A 25,732-nucleotide genomic window follows, 5' to 3' on the forward strand; every position below is an offset into this window, starting at 1 on the left:
ATGTTAAGAATTTTTATGGACAAGTAAACAGCTTATGTGTCCTAAAGAAGTTTAAAGGGAGCTGCATTTGAAATTCAAGCCACTTTAATAATTAAGAAGTCTTTTTATTACTCTTGCCAGCACTATTCTGTTTCACAGCCAGAAGGGAGTGGAAGGCTAAATCAAGTCTGGAACTTACTTTCTTATGCCTAAATAAGGCTGCCATACAACAGCTACTCTACTGCTTGCTTTATATGCAGTTGCTGGTGTGGCTGAAAATTAAACTCAGCAATTTTTCAGAGGGATTGGCATACCAAATCAACTGCACAAGTGGTACTGCTGGCAACCTTAAGAGTAACAGGAACACATATGACTACCTGTTTTCTTAGCAGGTTTGTTGTGAAAAATAATACACTAAATGGAAGCAGTAAGTCAGGAAGAAGTTGCTGTTCAAGCATGCAGGAGCCATGATTTCATTTACGTAAAATGCCATGTGCAGTCTAGCCTGCAGGGAAGACAACTTTAAATTAGAAACTACAAACCACTTTAGGACTAGCTTTTTTTACCACTGCAGTATAGAAAGGCTAATCTGAGGTGCCTTTAGTGAAAGGAAAAGAGAAATTTGAGTCCTTAAGCTTGTCAAAATACCAGAGTAAGGTTCCTATGTCAAAGAATTCCTAGAGAACTTGCAACCCGAGTGCTTCTGTACTAGAACTAAAGGGTCAGGGGAAAGATAGCTGGTGCTGAATTTGTCTGGAAGAGAAGATGTGCAGGAAGAGACAGCTTCTTATGCTTAGAACTACATACAGATACGTAGCTGAGCTAGCTGTAGTTCAAGATTATAGCCAGTCTCTAAAGTGAGATTTGCTGACCAAAATTCATGAGCAGTTATAAGAAAGCAGTGGTTGCTTGCTCACACAAGGTACTCATTAGAAACTCAAAGCTGTAATTTTGAAAAAAGACTTTTATTTAAAAGTAGTGAAAACACTGGGAAAAGTATAAGTTAATCATTTCATTTGTCAGTGTATCTAAGAAGCATAAAGCATATTCCTGCAGTTGTATACAGCAGCTCCAAGGTGGAACAACATGATTTGCAAGTCCATTCCTTCTTTCAGCCGGCTTAAACATGGTTGCACATGTAAGAAGGCTTCTCAGATGAGTTACAGCAGTCGCTCATAGAACAGGAGGTATGCTTGTGAGCTCAGCACTTTTGATGCAGACACAGCTTGTACGTGGGTATCACTAATATGGAACCACTGTCCTTTTACTGGTTCAGTTTCTAAAGCTGTAAAAGAAAATTTAGGAGGCAAAATTTATTAAAAGACATTTTAATTTATTAAAAGACATTTAAGACGTTACTGTTCTGCAGTAAGAACTAATTAAAAGTATTCCTAATGTTCACCTTGAGTAGATTCTCCTCGAAGGACAAGGTCAGAAAGGTGATTGTTCGTATTTCTCATTTTGGCATAAGCAGTGTAGTGTCCAGATCTCATAGTGCCGCTATGTTCAACAACTCCATAGAGAGAGTACAATACTTTTGTATTCCCTTCAGCCACATTCTATAAAAGCAAAAGCATAGGTATGTCACTGAGGTACTGGATTTTAACGAGGCTAGAATATGATCTCTTCAGTCTATTTTTCTTTACTGATGAACAGAAAATTAGTCACCACAGATTCATGCAAGTTACCACAACTATGACCAGTAGAAGTATATTGACAGACTCACATGCAGGTTACAAGGTATTCTGTACTATCATGCAAAATAAGTGAAACTTGATAAGCATGTATAAAGAGATTCTGCTAAGCAGCATAATTTTGAAAACATGTTAAAATATGGAAAGGGAGAATCTGTTCCCCTACATTACCACCACTTACTTTACATTTAACTGAACAGAAAGGAGCCAAGTCTAACACTTCTGGAAACTTGATATGCCTGTTAACTTTCCGTAGATTAAATCCAGCCTTAATAGGACATGGAAAAAAAAAAGTCACAGTGTTAGAATGTAACCTATTAAAACCATGTTTATCATTTACTAGATACTTCACATTGAAGGTCTATGAATCCTAACAAGACATACAAAATTAGGTTTACAATAAGATGGATAAAACTGCTTTTCCCCCTTCTCTCCCCCTTTCTTTTCCCCAATACCCAAGCTTTTCTGGCATTACATCCTTGCCTCTACATGCTGCACTAGAGCACGAGTTAAGACAGCTCTTTAACTCACTCTTTTGGTATCTTAACAATGGTAGCAGAAATGGAAAAAAAAAAAAAAAAAATCAGCTCTATATACTTATGTAACTACTTTGAAGACATCTCTTGCCTCTCAGATACTGTAGAACTGTAGTATGCCTGACAATCTAGTTTTGGATTGCCAGAACTGAAGGAATTTCTACTCCTACCCTATTCAAGTAATATTCCAGTATCAAAATTGGAAAAACAAAGGAAGTAATGTATTTTCCTCAATTATGTTATGGTCTCTTTGAGTATCCTACATATTTCTATTTACTCTGTAGAACTGATTTTCATCTACTTAAGAGCTATACCCCTTATTTTTCAAGCATTTTGACTAAATCACTTAACAGCTTTAAATTTAGAAAAGGTAATACTGTCTCCCATCCCCATTCCTCTCCTGTTTCTTTCTTGAAAACCTAAAGCCCTAAAATAAAAAAAATTTCCTGTAACTTGGAAAAAAGGATAAGCCACCTTTCCTTTGGTGTCTATAGGTAAGGCTTAAGTTGCCTTGCTTTCCATTCACTCTTCCCCCCACCCCTGTAAGGCTTCAGTTTCCTCTCTTTTCCAACTCTACTAGCCTGTTTGTTGCATTTGTTTAGTAAGGGATCTTATCCTGCCTGTACCTTTACTGATGTAAGAGTCCAAGAACTGCTGTAGTAGCAGCAAGCAATTAATACTAAGACACTACTTGATACAGTAAGCAATAATAACAGTAAATGAATAAATTGCAGAAATGTGTTCCCAAAACAGTATTTCCCAGAAAACTAGTAGAATGTTCTTTCAGTTAAAAACAAACACATACTACCACAAATAGAAAAACCCACCAGTGCCTTCCAAACCCTGGAAAAAACAGCCTTACAGCAAATTAAAGCATGCTAACACTGGTTCTGGGTTAAGCTAGTACTATACAGCTATATACATATTATGCTGGTACTATATACATATGTATTTTTGCAACAACAGCCTGCAAGTTACCTGTTGAAATCTCTTTAAGTGAAGAGTTAAAATTGGAGGAGCAAGAGAAATAAGCATTTGTTTTTTGGCATTGGTATAAACATACTTCTTTTCACCTACAAAAAACAAAAAGTATCAATGATTAACATCTAAACAAATGTTACAGCAAAAAATTGATTATTTTCACTATTTACACTGTTGCAATGTCATCTACTCATCTGCTACAATGACTGAGGAACTGAACACTCCCCTTTAACAGGACTAGCTGCACAACACCTGCCTTCTTGCAGATCCTATGTCACAAAAGCAACCAGCTCACACTATGTCTGAGCAACATCAGCATAAGCAGGATCAATTCTTCCATGTTCTCTGCAACTCCCATAATCAGAAGCCGCATGGGGCTTTTATTGGTCTTTTGAGCAAATGCCAACATAATTTCCCTGCAACTGTTATAGCAGAAGTTTTACTTTAAAGAACAAAAAAGTTGTCTGCTAAATAACCACTTCCTTCATTCATCCACATAATGAAGTTTTAGATTGAAATGCCCTCCTTCCACCCCCCTCAAAAAAACAAACCTAAACCAAACTCACTCCTCCTCCTCAACACTCTTTCCATCCTGCAGTATTCTCTACCCAAGCTTGTGAACCCACTACTCTGCTCAAGTAAGAACTTACTTTCGTACAGTTTAACACGAGTAAGACTGTCCTTCTCACAGTCTCTGTTAAATACTGGTTCTACTGATCTAAGATTAGGTTGCAAGTTACACAACTGCTGCTTCAGGAACACCACTCCACTCACCCACCCACCCAAGTGACAGATAGGGACAGTTTTAGAGTTTTCTTTTGAAAGATAATTTGTCATACTTTTTAAGTTCTTCTTTGGTCCACAATGTCTTTGTGTACATACATCACAGAGTAGTTTATTGGTCTCACTCAGTTTTTCATTACGAGTAAATTGATATAAACAGTGATGGATTGAACTTTCTTCTAGGTTCAGGTCTTCCCTGTTTGCAAGAGTACAAAATGCTGTTTCTGGATCTTCAGTCACCACTTCATGAATCTTTGTTGGAACAGTTTGAAGGTCATCTAAAATACTTATATCAGATTCAGTATTGGCACGCAAGTGTAGTTTCGAAAAGTCAGTAGCAAGCTCCTCCTCCTCTTCATCATCATCGTCATCATCTTCCTTCAAGGATAGGTTGCCAAGGCCATTGACAAAATTTATAGGAGAATCCAAGTTTTCCATAGGGAGATCCATGTGAGATTCATTTTCCACATGTTCTTGTTCTGGCTTTCCTGTATTTTCATGCGTGCTCTGAACATCTGTACTGTTTCCCTGTATACTTAAGTCTTTTTGTGTTAAGCAGTGATCTTTGCAGTCATTTGCTGATTCCTCTTCTTGCTTCAGGTCAGGTTTTTCAGAGTAAACTTCTGCCTTTATTTCCTGGTTATACTCTAGATCTTCTGATTGCTCAACAGCACAGATATCTGTCAAATGAAGTACCTTTCCTTGAAGTTTTTGCTGACGGCGCTGGTTCTAAAAATTGGAATACATGATACGTAAGAATATAAGAAGAACAGAAAGTTTAAACGGTGTTTAGCATTTCAGACCGTTTCCTTATCAAAATCTTTAGAGCATGCAATAGGGGGCGGGGAGGAAAATCTATGAGTTAGTGATCTGAGCTCGTCAATTCAAAGTAACTGATACTAAATCCATCCTCACTCAAACATAGCTTCTCACTCTACCTCTTTACACAGTATCTTTAAAATACAGCTAACAACTCTCCTTATATCTTCCTGATCCTTTTTCATGCCTGTATTCTGAAGTTTTACACGACAGGAGAACGGCTATTTGATACAAATTAATGCTGCTACAGAAGGCAACACAAATTCCACACTGCTTTGGTATTAACTTATTCTTAGCACAGCAGCTTTTAACAGAACATACAACTTCTTAATAGCTATGATGTATATGCAATTGCTCTTTTCAGCTGTGAATTTGCATGAGAATAAATTATAACTTGTCCTCTTCTCAGTGGTTCTCCTTCTAAATTAAAGAAGCAAAAGAAAATTTTTGTTTTACCAGAAGTTACAAGTGCTTTATTAATAAAAGTGAAATACTTATCAAAACCAACCTTGGCTTGTTTTTTGGCCTGTTTCTTCGCTTTTTTCTGAAGGTGCTTACTTGTACTAGGGAGCTCATCTCTCTGTTTAACATAACAGTCATTGTTTTTATCTTCATCATCTTCAGACTCCTTTTCTTTGTTTTTCTTAGCATTTCTCTCATTTGTATTTTTTAACTTCTACAAAAATTAAAACAAAAAACCCTCAGAACAAGTACAAAATTAGTTATGTTATTCTGCAGAAAAACATAGTAGTAGTCCAAAGAAAACTTCAGGGATGAGCATGTTATTCTCGGAGTTTTTCAACCCAAGAGATGACATTTTAGAGACTACACTCATTTAGGCCAACCCAATGGCAACCATACCAAAGAGATACCTCACTCCAGAGGGAGTCCCAAGTGAAATGACAAATTCAGAATGAAACAATATCAAAAAGTAAGGCTATCAGGGCCAAATTATGAACATGTAAAGGGGCAACATTACCTTTGACTCTAACAAATGTAAACCTAATTAAATTCACTGAAGACTAACATTTTACACAGCTGGAGACATTTTCAATTGAACTACCTTCCACAGATGTTGCAGCATTGCTCTTCATTTGCTTCTGCTAAAATGAAATTTGTTCATTGCAGAAGACATGATCCCTTTGGCTGAGGAGATTTCATTTTAATATTTAGTCACTAGTGTTTGCATGAGCAACGCTAATGACAAATCTGAAATCTTACACACGCAGATTATCAAAATGAAACACAGGGAACAAGTCTCAAGTGTTTTGAGTGTCTAGAGGTTGATCAAATATTGTTAGAATAAATAGAGTGAATGGTTAATTATTTCTTAACTTTATCCAATATTCTGAAGACTGAAAGCATTAATCCTCTCCATGCATAAAAACTGAATGAAAATAATTAAAATATAAAGCATTTAAGTATATCACTGGGAACCCATCACTGTCATCCAATTTAGTTCAGATTTACAACAGTGAAGATGAATTTGAAACATTTACAACTCAGTCTTCTACTGTAGTAAGACAACATTTGAACATACTAGATAATCTATCTAATTTTGCTTAGGGAATAAACTGACAAAGAAGCAAAATCACCAACACACTATCAGTATTTTTCCAAAGACAACTTATGAGCTGCAATTTACAGGAATGATTCTCAAGAAAATCTCACTCTCTATATTTTCGTGCAAATTTATTATGTTGACTTTTAAGAGAGACTTTAGAATGATACATAAATTCATTCCCTAACGACCATGTAATAAAGGTGTTTTTGTGTATGTAAACAAAAACTAAGAAAGCCAAAAAAACAAATATGTACAGTTTCTTACCTGATCATCTAGTACTGGAAGTGACAAATCAAGGAAAGACTCATGGATCAAGGATACCTTAAATGAATATTAAAGAGTTTGACTTAGATTTTTTTTTTTTTTTTTTGAAGTGGCTGCTTGCTGTCCATAGATTTATTTTAACATATCCTTATCTGCATTCAATGCATGCTTTTACTTGCACATACAAATATGAAACACAGTTTTAATCTACATTCACAAACAGCTATCCATGACCCAAAAATCTACCAGTTACATTACCACAGAAATGAGCAAGAAATATTTCCCACAAATACCATTTTCCTTGTGGCCTAGAACACGATTACTCAACTTAGACTGCAGATACCAATCTTGCAGGCCCTATCAGGACATTCATCTAGCCCATTCACTAATAATTCATTCTCATGATGAATTATCCATCCTGATACCGCACTTTCCCTGTAACTATTTTCCTTGCAACCCCCTAGTCATTCCTGTGTGGGAAAGAGGCAGACCTAATAATCTGTTGGAAAAGGAACAAGGGCCCCAGGCAGCATACTGCCTGTAGCTGAACAATTCATCCACTCTAAAATTCGCTGGAAGAGGATCACCAAGAATTCAAGAGTGAATTATTCCAGCAGAGTCAGCTTGGCTCCTGCTGCCCTCTTTTTCTGGAGGCCATTTAGAAGGGACTAGAAGATTAGCTTTATACTCTAAGGGAAGAAAGATTCCAGCCAAACCATGCCCCTCTTTGAAAAGTATGCAGCTAATCAAAACTTAGAAACGTATTAATTGAAGCCAACCTCTTTAATTCCACTTATTTCTACATATAGTTACTTTGGGGTTCTTCTGCAGATTACATATAAAAATTGTATTCTAGACTATTCAAAGCCAGCAGTCTACTTACAGTTCTGCATTCCTCGCACATAATCGTACTGGTTAATTCCCCACCAAAGATTCGATCTACAAAGCTTTGTATTCCCTTTTTCTTTTCATATTCTGAGAATTGACAATAAAATATAAAGTTATTACTGTATATAATATTTTGGTGACCTATTTAGTTATGGCATGCCAAATATAAAAACAGAGGATCCAGTCTGTAAGATGTATGATGGAATACATTAGATCGTTTTCGTTTCCCCAGGAATTACAGCAAGACTCTTAATTTAAGTTCCTTTTGTATGTCAAGGGAATGGAGGTGAAAACACACTGGCAGGAGAAGACAGTTTGACTGAACCAACACCTTTACTAATTTCTCAACTCAAATGCATTTCTCTGTTTTCTCAGAAGAAAACTCTTTCCAGGAAGAGTTCCTTTTTTTTTCCCCCCCAAAATTTAAGTCAGTCAAACAACTGTCTGAAGCTACAAAATGAAGTATCAGTATTTGTCAAGATGGGTGCTCTATAAACAAAAACAATTTCCTCAGGTAATATTCCCAGCATAGCAGATACTTTGAACTTAAGTTTGCTCTTCATCTTCAAACCTAACTTATGTTGAAAAGTTTAAAAATTCTTCTGTTTAGTGTTTTTTTTTTTTTTTGAAGCCACTGTTAAGTAATTATGGGCTATTAGGATTGAGTAAATCACTACATTCATGTGCTAATATTTTAATTTCTTACATGGTGTTTGGATGATGAAACAGTGCCCAAACATCTTTTAATGGATAGTGACTATAGAATCAGTTCTCTCTTACTCTGTTCAAGAAGGTAACCCCACCAAGGTCAATAAGACCTTTAAATAAATAGACTCTTCAAGATATCCAAGCCACACATTCTAGATGCACAGACATTCAGGACATGGCATTAAATTGTTTGCTTAAATACATGTCTTTTAGTTGATAATAGTAATGTTTCTTTGTGTACGTCAATGAACCAGATAAGTCTGAATTATCACAACATTAGTAAGCTGTATTTTACCTTTAATTTTCTTTTTAAGTTCTTCTTCATTTTGTTTGTTAGAGTCAGACAGCGCCTTCAGTATTCCAGCACTTACTCGCTGAAAGTTTAAAAACAAGCATTCACTGTACAATTCCCTAAACTATTTCAGTCAGTTTTACAAAACACTTCAGACAAAGAAAAAAAATTAATCTTTACCCATTAAGAGAATCAGTACAAACATAACATGCCTTTAAGGATACAAAATAGTTCCTGCATTTCGATATTAAAAAAAAAAAAAAAAAAGCAAGCTTACAACCATAGTGTTTCAATTAGTATGAGAAAAAAAATTAGTCTGAGGATAAAAATATTTTACCAAATTAAAATAAAAAAAATATATATTTTTTTCCACAAGAATTCTTTCAGGCACTTCAGAAATTAACAAAGGACATTCTTTAGGACATACTCCAAACCCATTATTTTTACAATAGTTTTGGACAAGTCTATATCTATTTTCTGAAGGACAACAGACATGTAAGTTAAAAAGTGTTAAAAAAGACCTTAAAGCAAGCAAAACTCAACCTTTCTACTTGATTTTACTAGAAGAGCACAGGGAAAAAACAGCACATTGCTTCCTGCAAAAGTAGAAGAGATTATTACCTTAGAAACCTAAACAATGTATACAGTACATGTAAAACATCCAGGCTAAAACAGAAACCTTCCTTGAATGTAGTTCTGTTAAATGAAACCAGTACTACCTGTGGCTGCTCCTTAGTACTGCACTACTTAGAAACTGCCTGCTTCTACAGGTCTGTTGCTGATCCGGTAGATCTCTGTTGCTGCTTCAGGTAAGTGCTTATGCAACACCATCCCCACTCTAAGGGGTTCACTTCTCTCAGAAAAAGTTAAGGAGTGCACTTTTTCCCCTCCAGAAGAGATGAAAGCCTTGGCCTTGGGTATGAAGAAGCCGAAGTACTGGTACTTCAACCAGTACAACTGTTCACACAGTGAGCATCAGTTTATGACCCAAAGTCCAAACACCCCCCACAAAACAAAACGAAACCAACAAAAAACCCTTTAAATGAACAGATGCACTCCGTTAAAATGTACTCAGTGTTTAACTCACAAAACTGAAATAAGCACTCACTTGGATTTCTTCTGCTCTCATTCCATCAAGTAAGTAACGAAGCAATTCCTGACTGTCTTGCTGCTGATAACCTTTAAATCGTATTGCTCTGTTAAACGAAAAATAATTGTAAGGCATAATTCACCTTAAAAGTAGACAGTTATGCTTAAGACTTTGTCTTTTTCTGTCTATTATGAGTTGTTTTTAATTTTTCTATGAAAGCAGTGAGCATGAGCATATAGAGGTTTCTGAAAATATGAAGAAGTTCTCACTAGGTTTCTTTCATTTTACTTCTATTCATTTTTATTTTGTCCCTAACCCTCTTCTTTCAAAACCTTATTAAGAATTACACAAGTTTATGTGCTGTGATGTAAACTCAATGCAATTAAGAAGAAAGCTGCCCTTCTTTTCAAAAACCTGAAAAATCCTTTTGATATTCACTATGCCAGACAATTGTACAGATACTCACTTTTTACAAACCTGAGCAAAAAGTTCCTTAGGAGTGACTATCCCTTTTTTTGTCTCTTGCATTTCTGTCAGGAATTGATACATGGCTAATGTCAAAGGACCTGGCTGATCTAGTTTTATCAGCTGAGGTTCCTGTTTTAAACAGAAGTAAGAACATTGTTGTACTTTAATTTGGTGACAGATCTGTCTGGAATAAGTTTTTCCTAAAACTAAACTCTTCAATTCTTGAAAATATTCTTACAAAACAGTATACACAAAATCCCTGAATGGTAGTAAATTAACCTGACAAAAACAACCAGAGAATGGTTTCTCATGAGATGGAATCAAAACACTGAGCTAAGAATCATGTAACTATTTATTGCTTATATTTACTATATTGCTTAGATATATATTGCATATATAGCTGCAACTCAGAATTTCCTGGATTTCTTGTTTTTATTAGGAAAAAACTACACCTTCTTAAAATGAACAACCCTTCTTTCCCAGCCAAATCCTGATTTTAATGATACGTACATTACCTAAAAGTTAGTGCTGGAGACATGCTCCAGTTTACTATTTTGCATTTAGACAAATCACACCATGCCAAAAGTTACGCATTTTTATCCTTTAAATACATAATTATGATGTAATTACTTCTTTGATGACAACTAATACTTATAGTATTGAATCAGTGCTCTCTCACTTCTAATGAGGTCATGGCTCTACTGAAGTCAATGGTAAAGTTCCCACTGACTTTACATCTTAATCTTGTTAGCATTTAACTGAAGCAGTTTTAAAATCCAGAGAGGAAAGTACTGCTTGTTTCTTTAACAGACTTGAGGAAAAAAAAATCACTATGGCAGTTGAAGCATATATACCATGGAGAACTCGGGTGACTGTATTTTAACTGTTGTGCCAGACATTTTAGCTTCTTTAAGCAGCTCCCTCAGGACTGGAGTTTGTGATAAATTCTGTAGAAGATAAAGAAAGAAAAAGATTGGTAACTGGGGAACAAGCAGAAGGTCAGTGTAGTTCCACTTGTCATAGATTTTTATGGCAAATAAATTAGCAGCAGATTAATTTTTCCAAACACAAGTATGACAAGGTTTAATAGTTAAGATGAGGTAAATTTCGCAGAGCTACGGAGACTTATGAGTGTCCTCTGCATACATTACTTTAGATTGCAGAAGCCCTACATGTACTATCCTTCTGCAGACTGATCTTTTGACCCAATGTATTTACTAGTGCCTGCTTCTAAATCAAGAGGTAACATGCAGTGCATCCATTTCCTTTGATTAAAGCATGTAATAAATATCAAACAGTTCACCAAAACCTGCGAGTAGAGCGGGAATTTTGCTTGAATAAAGTGTCAGTGTTAAGACCCAAAGATCGCAAGATTATATGCAAGTTTTAATACATCTGAAAGGGTAAGTTCATTCTATCTAAACACTTATTAGCTGAGGAATACACACAAGATGGCAATGCATTATACTTATCCAGTGAATATTTAGCTCTATTTGATTTCTTGCTGCTGAGAAAGGTATTTTTGTTTCAACAAACACCAGTGGTCTTTGGGTATTGCTCTCTCATATTCTAAGAGGTCAGCAAGGGTAATATACCAGACCGTATTTTTATTTACTAAATTAGGCAGTTGGCATGCTCAGCCTCTATCAGTAAAAATGCTGACCCTCAAAGAGAAGGCAATCGGTTGTATCTTCCCTTAGTACAAGTCTGAACCTGCAGCTCCACCGCCCCACATTCCTCTGGGCCAACTCTGTATTTTTAGCATGAACCTGTCATTCTTGGCAGATAAAAAAAATGCAATCTAGTTGGGTGGCTGTACAGTATGGCATGTTTAAATTTTTTTTTTTTTTTTGCTATTGCTTCTGGCTTCATTTTTTTTTATTTTTAAAAAGCAGTAACAACTATTGTACCTGCATAACTGCATTAAAGAAACATGTATTCCCCAAATTACTAAGTCCTTTCACAGTCACTTCCGAATTGGTACTTGAGTGAGAATTCTCTTCTTTGAGCGAGTCTTCTTTTTCTTGCTCATTCCTGTTGTCTTTTATTACTTTTTTATTTTCAAGTTCTTTGTTTTCCTGTTGTGTTTTTACTGAAATAACAAAAAACATACCATATATTAATCCAGTAACAGGAAATTGGCTAGGAAAAAAGTTATTATAGACAGCAGAAGTCCTCAAAGTTTTAAATTTAAAACACACACAATTACAGAATTATCATAAATGTAACACTACTGTTTTAGGCTCTTAAAACTGTCAAGAGTTGAGATTAAAAACAAAAAAAAAACCCCTGAAATTCCATTTCAGATCAGCATATGATTGAAACGGGCTATTTAGCCAACAAGCCATTCATGCCAACAATCCCTGAAACTCAGCATGTGTTATCTGAAATTTCATTCCTGTTACAACATCATCTACATTAGGGCTTTCTATAACATCCATCAGGATGGCATCTGAAAGAGTATCCCATGGGACACAGCACTACTGTGCGGAATGAAATGCACAGGTCTCCCACTCTCAAAGCATTCTTGTGCTCATTTCATTAACCTAAAAAGCAGAAACTGGGAAGTTTATATTCTTTAAGAATAATCAAGATATTTTCTCCAAAATTACCTTGGTGCATAGCTCAAAATTTCAATGACTAGTTTAACAAAACCATAAAGGTGCACCAGGGAATTTTCTGAATAATCCCTGTACTGCTTCTGCCAGTGTGCCAGTCTTCTCCTGACAAAGTTCTCACAAACTGTAGGCCAATATTAACTTCAAAACAAAGGAACACCGACTCAGAAAAAGGAAAAGAGAGGGACAATATAATCTTTGCAGATGGACAAGAAAGGAAGGACAACAGATGAAACACCTAAAACAGGCAACTTGTGCACCCAGGTATTCATCCAGTTCCAGTTCAAACTGGAGCAAAAATTCTGGCAATATAAAGTTCAAATATTAAGTGTACAAACAGGCAAAGACTCAGCAAAAGACACTGAAGAATGTGGTTCCTTGTCAGAAAACCTCAGTTTCTTCCTGAAGAAATACTCAAAGGCAACTACTGGAGATCGCTACATAGTTGCTGTTTCCCAAAAGGGATGTGATTTGATCTAACTGTAGGATGATGCTGGAATTTTTGGTAACCACAAGTTATAGCATTCTGATAGGCAAATTCTTTTAAGTCTTGCAACGGAAATGTCTCGTAGAAAAACAGTTTTGCAGGAAACGGCATGTTGTGGAAACTTAAAAAATAAATGAACCCCCCCCCCCCCCCACACACACACTTTTTGCAGGTAGACTGCAGGCTGAAAACACCATTTCAGAGAGTGCTGAATGCACAGAAGCTACATATGCCAAATGTATGGCTTCATAAGACAAATCTTTTTTACTCCTTCCATTAGAAAATGTGCTAGGGGGTCGCAACAGCTGGGAACCTAGTCACTCCAGCTGATGCATTCAAGGACTGTAGAACTACTTAGGAAAAAAACAACAAAAAACACAAAAAACTATAGCAACAAAAACAAACTATCCTTAAGCAACGACAATTTTAAGTTTTCCCTCAAATCTTAAGTTAGACTGAGTCTTGCTGATGAATAAATGTGATACTTCTGAGTACTGATAGTGAATTCCTTACTCACACAACAGCCCAATACCATATTCCCACATTCTCTCCCCCCACCGCAAATGTCATAGTAAGACTGTATTTTTTAATTCCTATTCCTGTATTTCTGTTCTGCAGAGATTTAGGGGACACTGAGCAAAATCCTGCCCAATTAACTTAGTGGGCTAGGATGCTACTTACGCTTTCAGAATGCTGACAAAGAAAAATGTAAAGACAGAAACCAGCCTTTTTTTACCATAAGATGCTCCAGAAGTTAAATCTCATTTAGCATAGTCTTGACTTACAATACGATTTGCAACATTTAAGGTGCTTTCTAGTTTACTGTGTGTATACTACAGCTACTTACCTGTACATGATGTGTCAATGAAAACTTGTTTTCTAACATAATCCACAGTCTGGCCCAATCGGGTTGAAGTATTATATGGAACTTCATTATCACACACATAGCACCTGTTTCCACCCCAACCCAAAAAATAAAATTAATTTTAGTTTTTAAATGTTTAAAATTCCTAAACTATTTGCTGATTTGATGCATGTCATAACACAAAGTTATAAAGTTACAATTGAGTTTTGTTTTGTTTAAGATTTAGAAGTCTTAGAGAAGAGTTTAATTTATTGCTGACTACAAGAATAAAAAGCTAGCAAGATTATCTTTATTAAATGATTTCAGTAATCAGAGGATGCAATCTACAAACATGAATTAGACCCTTGAGAGATGTGCTTAGATATCTAGGCTTCAGGCAAAATAAGTACAAGGGAAATTTTGCTAAAATAAAGAAACTGAACTATCAGGCCCTAAAGGAAATGACTTACCAATTTTATGTTACGAAAAAAAATTTGGAGTATTATGTTTGAACTGGACAAGAAACAGATCTGTGTGCTCTATCAATCATACATGCTTTTACTTGCTCTTTTGTTGCTGATACAAATCTATTTCTCTCTTTATGAGCAAAGAAAGAGAATGGTTAGACCACTGAGCTCTTTTAAACAAAACTGCGAGAGAAGCTGCAGTGATAATGGCTCAAGTAAGACTGAAATTCTTCAAGACCACATACAGCATAAGGAAGAGTTATACGGACAAATTTTGTACTTCTGCCCAATCAGGTCTTTGAAGAGCTCACAAAATAAACCCAAGAGAATGCAAATACTTCTGCATTTTGAAACATACCAATTATAGTTGTTAGGCACAAATGCATTTAGCAGATTTCAGGATTACCGAGAGTCAGACTATATTTTCTGATCCTGGAAGCAGTAAATTGCTTCCCTAAACCTCTACAATCCTCAACATTAGTTGAGATTTTCACATTTCTTTGTGTCTCATTGAAAAAACCAGTCTACTTTTGCAATCTTTGTGTATTTATTTATGGTCAATCTGTTTATTTTAAACAAATGGGCATCCTCACTCTTGGAATAACAAATGATAATTAATTCCACAAGCCATTTTTAGCACAATAACCTTTTGTCTGTCAACAATTTTATAGGGGTTTTTGAAGGAATCAAGAATTGGAAGGAAGGTTTTTATCAGCGATGTGTTTGACCAGTGGGGAAAAAACATAAGTACATGTGACTGGTACATCATACCAGTACTGCAAATACATACAATAGCACCTGTTTTAACCCCTAAATAGCAGAATATAGTGACTTACTAGGACTGTCCTCTTTGTCTCCATGCTCAAAACTGTTTCTTTAACTTCTAAAAATACTATTTAAGTTCAATTTCAATCACACACTATGGAGAGATTCTAAAAATCTCCAACTTTATTCATACATCCATTGCATTAGTAAGTTCTGGTTACAACTGCCTTTGCTTCTATTTAGTAGCCCCACTATGGAATACAGTTCTTGAAGGTTTGGATTTATAGCAATAGTTTTACACCCAGTATCATATAATTTTTTCGAAGAAATTTTTTATACAAATTTGCACAACCAAGAAATTATTCTCTCCAAAAGGAAGCAAAATATTTTGCTTAGTCAACTTCCTCTCATTCACAAGTATTTTGATCTAAAAACCATATACATTTTAAAACAGAGAAAATAAAGCATTTCAAAATGGTGATTTTAGCACTAATTTAAAAACACAAAGGGAGATTCACTCGTTCATTAATAATGTTATTAATAATGTCCATTTCCATTCTAGAGATCAATAAAAACACTAATTATATATATACATATGTGCTAAATATGATTAAGTAGAAAGATAATGTTATATAAAATAAAACTTAATGACAAAGTAAGTTTAGAGAAAAGCAACTAAGTAGAATAAAAACTATGTCAGGCACAACACTTCTGTATGGCAGTTTAAAGCATGAAGGTTCTTCACCTATAATAGGCTATTCTTTTAAGAGAAGGAAATATTACCACACCAATAGAATTTGTCTTGATTGGTCCAGTAGCATCATGTAATTTTACAGTTTTGCTTAATTATAAATATGGAATTAAGAAGTCATACTTATTGAGAAAATAAAAGTAATCAACAAATTGTTCACTATACATGCATTGGAAAGGAACTTCCACCAAAGTTAAGATTTAGAGCTGCGTAACAACATACATTTCCATGTGTCAATATTTTGACTTAGCAAAAGAAGTAAAATATAAAATCAACAATATTCACTAGTTGGTCCATTTCAACTCTAATTATGAAATTTTTCTAGTTATAGACTTTACAAGAAGGCAATAATTATTCAGTAAATCTTGAAAGACTGCTGGGATTTTTGTGTGGAAAACAAACTATATGCCAACTTCCATTTTCTTCTAGCTATGTCTTATAACTGTTGCCTGACAAACTCACCACACACTCCAGTTGTCCAAACTGAGAACCAAACAATGGGGGTCTGATCTTGGCGTTGCATAATGCTTTAAAGCATGCTGTTCTTGAGAGTTTCTGCCACAGCCCTATAATGTTGATAACCAGAAGTGTGACAAAATCCAGTTGACTATCAATGAAACATATATAAAGTCAGAATATAAATATAGTTAATCAGTTTTAATTTTAAAACTATGTTAAACTAACTAGGATGAACAGTTAGGTTGCTATTTCAAGATGCATTTCTACAGAGAGAAAAGTAACTTATTGGGTGAAGAATAACTATCAAGTTGCTTGGAGACTGGATATCTAACCCACTTTACAAACTCCAATTTGAAAAAACTGAAGAATGAAACAGAACAAAACCAAAAACCTCTTCAGCATGCACAGTTCTAAGTTTAATAAACCAATGTTAGCACAAAACACTCATGAAAATCCTGATAATGCTCCTGATTAGGAGCATTAACAGAAATATTTATTTTCCTGGCAAAAGAATTCAGACTTTAAGAGGAGAATTAAGTCCTTAAGATGGTGTTTTAGCCTTAAGTCTGCTAAATGCCTTTGTGCCAAGCTTCCAAGTATTTTATCTGCAATTCAGAACAGACATATTTCATCACACTGAAGTACATCAAATCATTTATATAGCACCACCTTCAGATTAAAAAATAAGGCAGGATATAAGGGTTTAATCAGAAGCTGTCTTGCTCAACTATATTATGAGGCACTGAAAGATAGTAAGGCAAAACAACAACAAAACAAGAGATACCCTATGGCCACATTTTAAACATAACCATATGGAAGGGCTTTCGTCAGTCTCCTCAGATTTCTCTGGTGTCTTATCATCTGTCTTGCAGTCCTGACAAACATGCCATTCCACGTTCAGCAATGCCTTTTTCAGATGGCTTTGTTCCAGTCCTTTACGGATATGCTTGCACACAGGTTCTACAAAATAGAAAGCACAAGAAGGATGCAGATAGCATAACAAGTGTAAACGTCTCTAGGCTTCAAAAGCACAGAGAGCAATCCAGAAGCCAAGATGACCTTTCTAGAGCCAAAGAAAGGCTGAAAATTTAGCAGACATCAGAAAACTGTATCAGAAAGAAATTCTTTGTTATCCATTCACAATCTGGGGATATTGCTGATCCTAAACTACTTCATTACCAGAAAAGTATCACTCAAATCTACATCTAGTCAGAGAAGCTGACAGAGCTTTTGTATACAGACCTACCTACTGTGCCAGGCCTGCTCAAGCTGTGGGTTTCTATTACTGTGGCATTACAATACCCACAGCCTCCGAGGGAGCAGCTACAGCCCACTGCCATGGTTCCTAGTCACCAAGGCAGCACCTGGCTGGCCTATAAAAGTGGAGGTAAGATTATGCTTCCACCTGAGCTGCCTCAGTGAAGTTACACAACAGACTATGGCAAAGAGCAATGGCAGAGTCATCACATCTATATCTTTGTCACCTTACAATACTACACCCTACATAGAGCTGCATCTTCCAGGCCTAGTGTGAACCCCATCTATTTAGCTAAACTTTGCTAGGAATGGTTAAACTGAGAACTGCAATCACACATTGATGAGAGGAACTCTTAAGAGTTCAACTCCCCCCCTCCTTTTTCTTTTGTTGGTTACTCAGTTATTTGAGGGTAAAGAGAAGCTGCTTGAAAGCTTAAGTCATATACGGAGAATTCCTGATTGACAGGTGATGCATACACAAACTGATCCAACTTCTTCCAAATAACCAGCGTGATATTTAAAAAAATTTTTTTGATGTTCTTTTATACAGTGTATTTTTTTTAAGACATGTGGCATCATCAATCCACAGTTCTTCACTACTTTCATTTACAAATGTCTAAATTTGCCAATACAAGGTCAAATATCCGACAGCGTGAATACTCACTTCAAAGTTAAAAAGCACAGAGTAACCCACATGAAAAGAAAAAACAACATATATGCTTAATATGCTAAAAAACAAACAAACAAACAACAAAAAAACCCCACGCATTCTCTCATGAAATTTCAATCCAGAAGAATTACATAGCTGTTTATATAATTCAACTCTCAAGTCTTTTGCTGCAGAGGTACTTTTATAGCTCAGATCAGAGAGAGCATAACAGCTCTGGATTTACCTTTGCTGTGGACCATATGCAAGATTAGAGCCTCAAGATGGCAAATTTTTCTTGGCATGAGCTGAAACCAGTGGAAGTTTTGTACTTAGACTTCTGATTCTGACCAAGATTATAGGATTTTACCACAGTACAAACAGTAGCTGATAAAAGCTTAGTAGTGCATCTAGAGTTTAGATGCATTCTTTAAGCCTTTTTTAAAGGCACAAGCTTCATCTACAACTTCAAAATTATATTTATTTTGAAATAAAGCTCTTGGATATTGGCTGCTATTATACAGTGAAATTAACTAAGACTGATCACTGTTAGTAGTTTCTACTTGTGGCTTTATAGGTATTTCTCAGAGTGAGCTGACCTATTCAGCCAAGAGAGATTTGAGATGCCATCAGCAACTGCACTGTAACTGATCTTTTGCTGGAAAAAGATGAGAAATAGCAAAGCAGACAGCGGTCTCAACTCCAGGAAAAAGACAAAAGAGCTAAAACACCATAGGACAGAAAAGCTACCATGAGACAAGGACAACCAACTTGTCATGACAAGTTTAGCACCTGACTCTACAAATCCTTTATACATTAAGCAGTCTTAGAGAACTTAATAAGATCTATATGTCAGCGAAGAACTGTTTGAGTAATTGTTTTCAAGACAGGTTTATTATTTTACAGCAAATTTAGGAAAGTATCAAGACCAATGCTTCTTGAAAGATGTAAGTTTCAGTTATATAAAGTCACACTTTGTAATTAAGTCTTCAAAGTCAGTGACTACTGTAAAGCTCTTCTGATAATAATGAGTTTAAGCCTTCTCTGCTTGAAGTTAAAAGCAACATTTTTCTTCCTAGGACTATAGGCGTCTCTGAAGAAACCTACTCAGCATATCCAGAGACTCATCAGCCTGTGTGGTTTTGCCTTTGGTGCGTTTCTTTCCCATATTTGTGGTCTGTAGTTTTCCTTACACAGAACTGGGACCTAGCAAAGAAAAATATTAAATCAGAAACTCAGTTTCAGTTTTATTTGACAGTAGTTAGACAATAGATTATTTCTATCACCAAGTTGTCTCTCGAAGTGAGTTAACCTGTTTTAATTTGATATTTTTGAAAGAAAATGGATTATGTTTTAACACAAAACAGTTGCAATCGGCAGAAGCAAGATCCCAGTGTGAATTAGAAGGGTGATCGATTGCAACAGAGCCCTAAGCCAAGTGCTTCCCTTTGAAAAGTCAGCTACTGCACATATGGTAAGGGATTTTTAGCCTCTGCCATGCAGCTCCTGTAAGGCTCTATTGCTTATCTCACAAGAGATCATTAAAAAAAAAAAAAGTCAGGCCAATTTCAAAATTTATTTTTGCTATCCCCTGAAAATGCGTAAAAGTTCAAAACTGCTGATCTATGCAGTCTTTGCAGGCAGGCCTGACCCTGCTGTCCACACTCCAAGCCACATAAACGTGTCAGCATAGCATTATATCTGCCTTGCAACACCCATCCTTTTAGAACCATTTCTCAGCTCGGACTCCACAGTGCACCAAGCACAGCAGCACAGCATCCTGCCTGGAGCTATCGCTGCCAAGAAACGAAGCCGGACTAAGGGAATCAACGACAAACTAGGACTGGGGGCATTATGACATGATGCACAGAGAGGATCTTCTGTGTGAGAAACCATTCCAGGCGCATGCCTTTAGAACAGATTGCCCAGTTAATTAGAAATAGGCAGGCAACTGCTTCATCAAAAGTGGAAAGATCACCTTTAAAAACTTAGCGCTCAGATTGTTCAGAAAAGGAACTGCCTGTTCATCCAATAAACTGCCCATATAATACATTTTTTTTCTTAAAAAGCTAAAATAATTGGTCTTTTACAACTATAAACGACTAAAAACCTGCATGAATTGACTTTTCTTCTGCCAGGAAAACACGGGAGTATGAACGCACACAGCTAGTGCTTTAAGCCGCACCGCGCGTGGACAGACTCGTCCGACGGGCTCCTCTCCACGGAGCAGCCTACGCGAGGCAGGGCACCGCAGCGCCCAGCGCCTGCAGCGAGCGGCCGCTAACAGCTGGCAGCGCCCCTGCACCGCGCGGGAACCGGGCGATAACGCCCGCAACGGCACGTCCGCGACCGCCGCCGCGCTGTGCGCCAGGCCGCGCCGCGCCCCCCGCCGGACACCTGCCGCCGGCGGGGAGCCCCCCCTCCGCGTCCTGCGGGCGGGAAGGGCAGGGGTGGCCCGGCCCCCCGCCCCACTCACCCCGTCGCGCGGGGCGCGCCGCCCACGTGGGCCCGGCTCCGCCGCCACCGCGGGGGCCCCACCGCACACGCCAACCCCGGCTGCGGCGCGGCGCAGCCTACCCCGCTGCACCGCCCCGCCTGCTTCCGATAGGCCAGCGCCGCCCGCCTGAGCCCGCCCCCCGAGTCTTTACTGACGCACGCCGCAACCAGTAGGGAAAGCCGGGTGCCCCGGCCGGAGCGGAGTCTGCCGAGCGCCGGAGAAGCGAGCCCCGGGGCGGGGGAAGGACGGCGGCCGGAGCGGTAGGAGCGCGACAGCGGGGCCGGCGGGCTTCAGCCCCTCACCTGCCGCAGGGCACACGGCTTCGCGACACATGGCTCTGCCTCAGAGCAGCCCAGCAGCTTCACCTCATCCCTTGGCGGTTGAGCAACGGCCACCCACTGCCTTACGCGCTTCCGCCGCGTTGCATTGTGGGGAGGCAGTGCCATGAGGCCACAGCAGGAGGGAGCGAATGGGATGGCGGCTGTGGCTGCCGACGCATGCGCGGCGCTTCATCACCCCCCCCCCCCGCGCATGCGTGCTCCGCTCGGTGGGCGACGGCCGTGGCCCCTGGGGCATGGGGCTCCGCGGGCCTGGCCTGCGGTGGGGCGGCGCTGTGCGGTTCTGCCTCGGCTGCCCGCTGCGGCTAGGGGGGCCGGGGACAGCCACGCAGTCCTTGTCCTGCCTCGCTTCCCGTGTGCGGCTGCTCGAGTGTGTCCGCGCGAGCAGCCTTACTTTAAAAATAAGCTGTACGTTGTGCTAATGGGGTAACAGCTCTGCCACTTCGGTGGAACTAGAGCTAGGTAGTTGAAGTAAATCTAAATTGGCCGGTTAATCCTAAAATTGGCCGAGGATGCTTAGCTTTCGCACACGTTTTTGGAATGAAAGGTCCCTAAATACGCTTTTGTCCAGCTTTCCAGTCACCAAACACAGACAACTGTGTGCAGAATACATGGGACTGAACAAGACATTTTCTGTTAAAACATCAATTTCTGTTCCATCTCAGATTAATGGAAACATTGTGAACTCACAGAATACCTCTTTAAGCTTTTGAATGGCCAACATGTTTTAATAGGTCTGGTTACAAGAAATAATATGATTTACATTGGGGTAGACAATGAACTTGTTCATGCATATATGTTCTTCTCTCTTAATTTCTCCTTTTCATAGGAAATAGAAATGAGTAACCGAGAAGAAGCTGAGATACAAATTTCTGAATTAGATTTACTCTCTAGCATGTTTCCTTATGAAGAGGAGTTCATTGTGACTGACCAGCTGGCTGTAGCAGAACTAAAACACTATGTTGAAAACCAGTCTGCAGAGGTGCCATCTTCAAAAGTTCAATTTATACTGAATGTAAAGGCAGAGGTCCCTGATGCCTCTATGGTACAGTAAATATTTTTGGAAAAAAAAACTATGATATTGTGGGACTTCAGGTCAGATTTTAGAGCTTCCTTCAACTTAATGTCTGATCATTTGTTTTTAGGTGGAGTTTTCTATGTGCTGTGCTTTACCATTTACATATCCAGCTGTTCTACCAGAAATTACTGTGAGGTATGGCATTAAAAATACAATTAATAAAAATGCTTAAAAACTACAGTGTACTACATATATACAGATATAATAGCAAAAAGTCCTTTTTCATAGTTTATAATCAAATTGAGCCAGATGGACAATGATGTCAGAAGAAAAACAAATCTGCAAGGATATGATTTCTCCAGTGTCCTCAACATACAAGTGAGAAAAATGGGAAAAGAATGGAGGAGTGCCAGATTCTGTACAGAGTGGTCACATATAGATACCATTCATAGGTCTGATGCTCAGGGACTGTCACCTGTTTGGACAAGGCTTAACACTAGCTGAAGGAATGAAAGGTTGCTCAGTGGTCTTATTCTTCCCTTGTCGCAATACTGTTACTCCCTGACTTCTGTTATTTTTACTGGAACATTTCTGTTTAGCGAAGCATTCTGTAGCATTGTATATTTTAGAAAATTACAGATTGATAGCAGTATATGTGGACTCAACAGTTAGCACATTGATTAAATACTGGCTATGACCTTTTTGTAGCTAACCACCTGACTTAAATATTGACAGTAAGTGCAAACCATCTGATTTTTTTAGCAGCTTGAAGTAAAACTGAAAAGCATGCTGAACTGTAAGCAAACTACAACTGTATTTATATTTTTCTCTAGGTCACCCCTATTAAGCCGCTCTCAGCAGATTCACTTGAACTCTGATCTAAAAACATATTTGATGCAAAACTGCAGTGGTGAGCCTTGCATGTTGAGTGCAAGAGAATGGGTTAAAGATCATGGAGTTGCTTACATTGACAGAGAGCTTTCGTCTTCCTCAGTGACGACATCAGATGCTATGCAGTCAGAAGACATCGTTTTCACTAGATTATGGATCTATAGTCATCACATCTACAACAAGCAAAAAAGAAAGAATATTATTGATTGGGCCAAGGAGCTCTCTCTGTCAGGGTTTTGCATGCCTGGGAAACCAGGTGTGGTTTGTGTAGAAGGTCTGCAGAGTAGTTGTGAAGAGTTCTGGTCAAGGTTAGCTTTTCATTGTACTTAAGTACCATTAGTGGTTAGAATATTATGTTTTTCAAGTTGTATATGTGGCCGGAAGGTGGGAAACTCATCCCTCCTTCCAACCTCCTGTCTGTAGTATTTGTCTCTGTCACAGTGCATTTACAACTCTGAATGTCCACTCTACTGCTGGTTACAATAATGAAAGCTGCTAATACCCAGTGCACATTGCTATTTCTGTTCTCTCTGTATTTCAGTGTGTAGCAGTGGACTGCAGTACCCCAATCTTGTTACATATGTATGTTGTTATATTGTTTTAAGTTCATATTTTATTCTGCTCTCATCATTTATATTTCTGAATAGAGCAGAGTAAATGAACATTACTATTTGATTATACCAGCTAAGAGAGTATGAAAACTCCTAGGATGAATAGGATGCAGATGTGAGAATTCTTAGTATAGACAAGACAAAAGTGAGCACTTAAATTTAAACCACATCTTCACCAATTATTCTGTGAGGAATACCATTAAAGATTTTTAATCCTGAGAAGATATAAAAAGAAACAAGCTCAAGCTTATGGGAGTTTTTGCATTTCAGTAGTATTTCTATGACGAGCTAGGGAAACATTCTCTCTGCCAAGAAGCATGTACAAATTAAATTTATTGACTTCAGTGATTGTAACTATTTCATAGTATCTTCTAAAACTATCTGCATTTTACAGCTAGATTCATATTTCTCCAATTGCTTTCAGAATTAGAAGATTAACATGGAAGAGAATTTTAATTCGTCACAGAGAAGATGTTTCTTTGGAAGGTGGAGGACGTGATGAGATTCAGAAACAAAGAAAGTTCTCCACTTTGGAAGAAAAATGTTTTGATGCACATGGTGCCAGAGGAAACCATATGGATTTGGGGCAGCTGTATCATTTTTTAGAAGAAAAAGGATGTGCTGACATTTTTCAAATGTACTTTGGAGTTGAAGGACATTAGATTGCTACAGGTGCAAGTGCCTATATTTGTAAGTTAATCCTTAAAAGAGATTCCATAGCTTTTCTGCAACAGTTGATCAGCGAAGGGATTAATAATTTCTACTTTTTATGATGAATCCAGTTTTCCATGAAAACGAATACTCAGTGAAATCTTGAATAATGAAAATTACTAAATGAATGCTTTACTAGAGCTTTGGGTTTTCAGATCGTTAGAGTACATACCTAATTACAAAGCCAGAAAAAATGTTTGATAACCTACTGGGCAGAGTTCCAGAACATGGAATTATAGTGAATAAATACCTGTAGGAAGAGACAAAAATGAAATGTAGACATCTCAAGAAAGAAATACTGATGTTTACATAATTTATTACTCTGTTTATGTACACTACATGAAGACTTTTTGGTAACAGTCTTTTTCTTCTTTCTGTCTGAAAGTATATTCTGTCATGATATTAATAGGTTTTATTAAAAAAAAAAGAAAAGAGGAGGGCAGCTTCTTAGTCATGTGAATAGTTTCACTGAAGCTAGGATACCTACTAACAGGAGTAAGAATTTTCCATAGATAAAAATATGTACGCAGGTAAGAAAGATACTGTGGTGCCTCCACTATATTTGTGGCTGAGGAGTCTAGTCTATTGATTACTCATGTTATAGTAGAAGCTTACCTAGGACTGGGTTCCCTTACAGTACACTCCAAAATAGTAAAACAATCCTTACCCTACTGAGTTTACAAGTTTGCAGTGCTCTAATTTAAAGTGCTAATTTAATGCTACTTATGTTTTTAAGTCTGATTTCAACAAATTCATATCCAAGATATGAAGGCTAATTTTGTTTCTGTGTTTATGGTTTCTATATCTAAATCATGTACATGTCATAAAAAGCGGACACTGGTTACTACTGATGTTAATATTGCTGTGTAAATCCAATAAACTTCTTACCTTTAAAATCTCATGTGTGGACTTTGTTAGACACCTTTTGTGGTGGTATTTTGCAATGATTTCATTCAACAAGTGTGGTATTGCTCTACTTGAAACCTTGACAAATTGTCAGTCCTTGTTATTTTACAGGAATAGTGCAGCTTGATCAAAAGGACCTAAGACATGCTTGAAGTCTCAATACTTTTAAGACATATTGATAGAAACCAAGTTCAAAGATATTTCAGATTATTTTAGTGCTGTAATTTTCACAAAAAATGATTAATTGTGCATGGTTAATATTTTTTTGTATTTTTTTTCTGTCAGTAATTGATCATTTTTGACAGGAATATCTTTTTTTTAAAGGAATAGACTTGGAAAAATATGTTCAAAATAAAACCAGCTAAACACGTTCTTTCTTAACGTAAATACATCTGTGCAC

General features: G+C 37.4%; 2 protein-coding genes across 6 annotated transcripts; one reads left to right on the plus strand and one right to left on the minus strand.

Annotated features, from left to right (window-relative positions):
* Positions 1–925: 925 nt before the first annotated feature.
* On the minus strand, positions 926–21,244 carry USP16 (ubiquitin specific peptidase 16). 4 transcript variants are annotated; one of them, XM_067299428.1, is made up of 18 exons: positions 21,160–21,244; positions 19,468–19,566; positions 17,242–17,417; positions 16,461–16,564; positions 14,019–14,122; positions 11,977–12,158; positions 10,921–11,013; positions 10,065–10,195; positions 9,617–9,704; positions 8,512–8,590; positions 7,504–7,595; positions 6,621–6,677; positions 5,301–5,468; positions 4,030–4,702; positions 3,188–3,282; positions 1,855–1,941; positions 1,382–1,538; positions 926–1,264 (listed from the first exon to the last, which is right to left on the minus strand). In XM_067299428.1, the coding sequence occupies exons 2-18, from the start codon at positions 19,526–19,528 to the stop codon at positions 1,140–1,142; spliced, it is 2,472 nt and encodes an 823-aa protein (XP_067155529.1). In that variant the 5' UTR covers positions 19,529–19,566; positions 21,160–21,244; the 3' UTR covers positions 926–1,139. The 4 variants fall into 4 exon arrangements, with proteins under 4 accessions (XP_067155529.1, XP_067155524.1, XP_067155538.1 ...); XM_067299423.1 differs by lacking the exon at positions 21,160–21,244 and adding an exon at positions 20,837–20,916; XM_067299437.1 differs by lacking the exons at positions 16,461–16,564; positions 21,160–21,244 and adding an exon at positions 20,837–20,916 and having other exon boundaries at positions 17,267–17,417.
* RWDD2B (RWD domain containing 2B) lies at positions 21,042–25,322 on the plus strand. 2 transcript variants are annotated; one of them, XM_067299459.1, is made up of 5 exons: positions 21,042–21,117; positions 22,025–22,240; positions 22,341–22,408; positions 23,047–23,412; positions 24,140–25,322. In XM_067299459.1, exons 2-5 carry the CDS (start codon positions 22,034–22,036, stop codon positions 24,375–24,377), a joined length of 879 nt encoding a protein of 292 aa, XP_067155560.1. In that variant the 5' UTR covers positions 21,042–21,117; positions 22,025–22,033; the 3' UTR covers positions 24,378–25,322. The 2 variants fall into 2 exon arrangements, with proteins under 2 accessions (XP_067155560.1, XP_013810710.1); XM_013955256.2 differs by lacking the exon at positions 21,042–21,117 and adding an exon at positions 21,419–21,603.
* Positions 25,323–25,732: the final 410 nt, after the last annotated feature.

The sequence above is a fragment of the Apteryx mantelli genome, chromosome 1 (genome assembly GCF_036417845.1).
Source record: "Apteryx mantelli isolate bAptMan1 chromosome 1, bAptMan1.hap1, whole genome shotgun sequence".
Lineage (NCBI taxonomy): Eukaryota > Metazoa > Chordata > Aves > Apterygiformes > Apterygidae > Apteryx > Apteryx mantelli.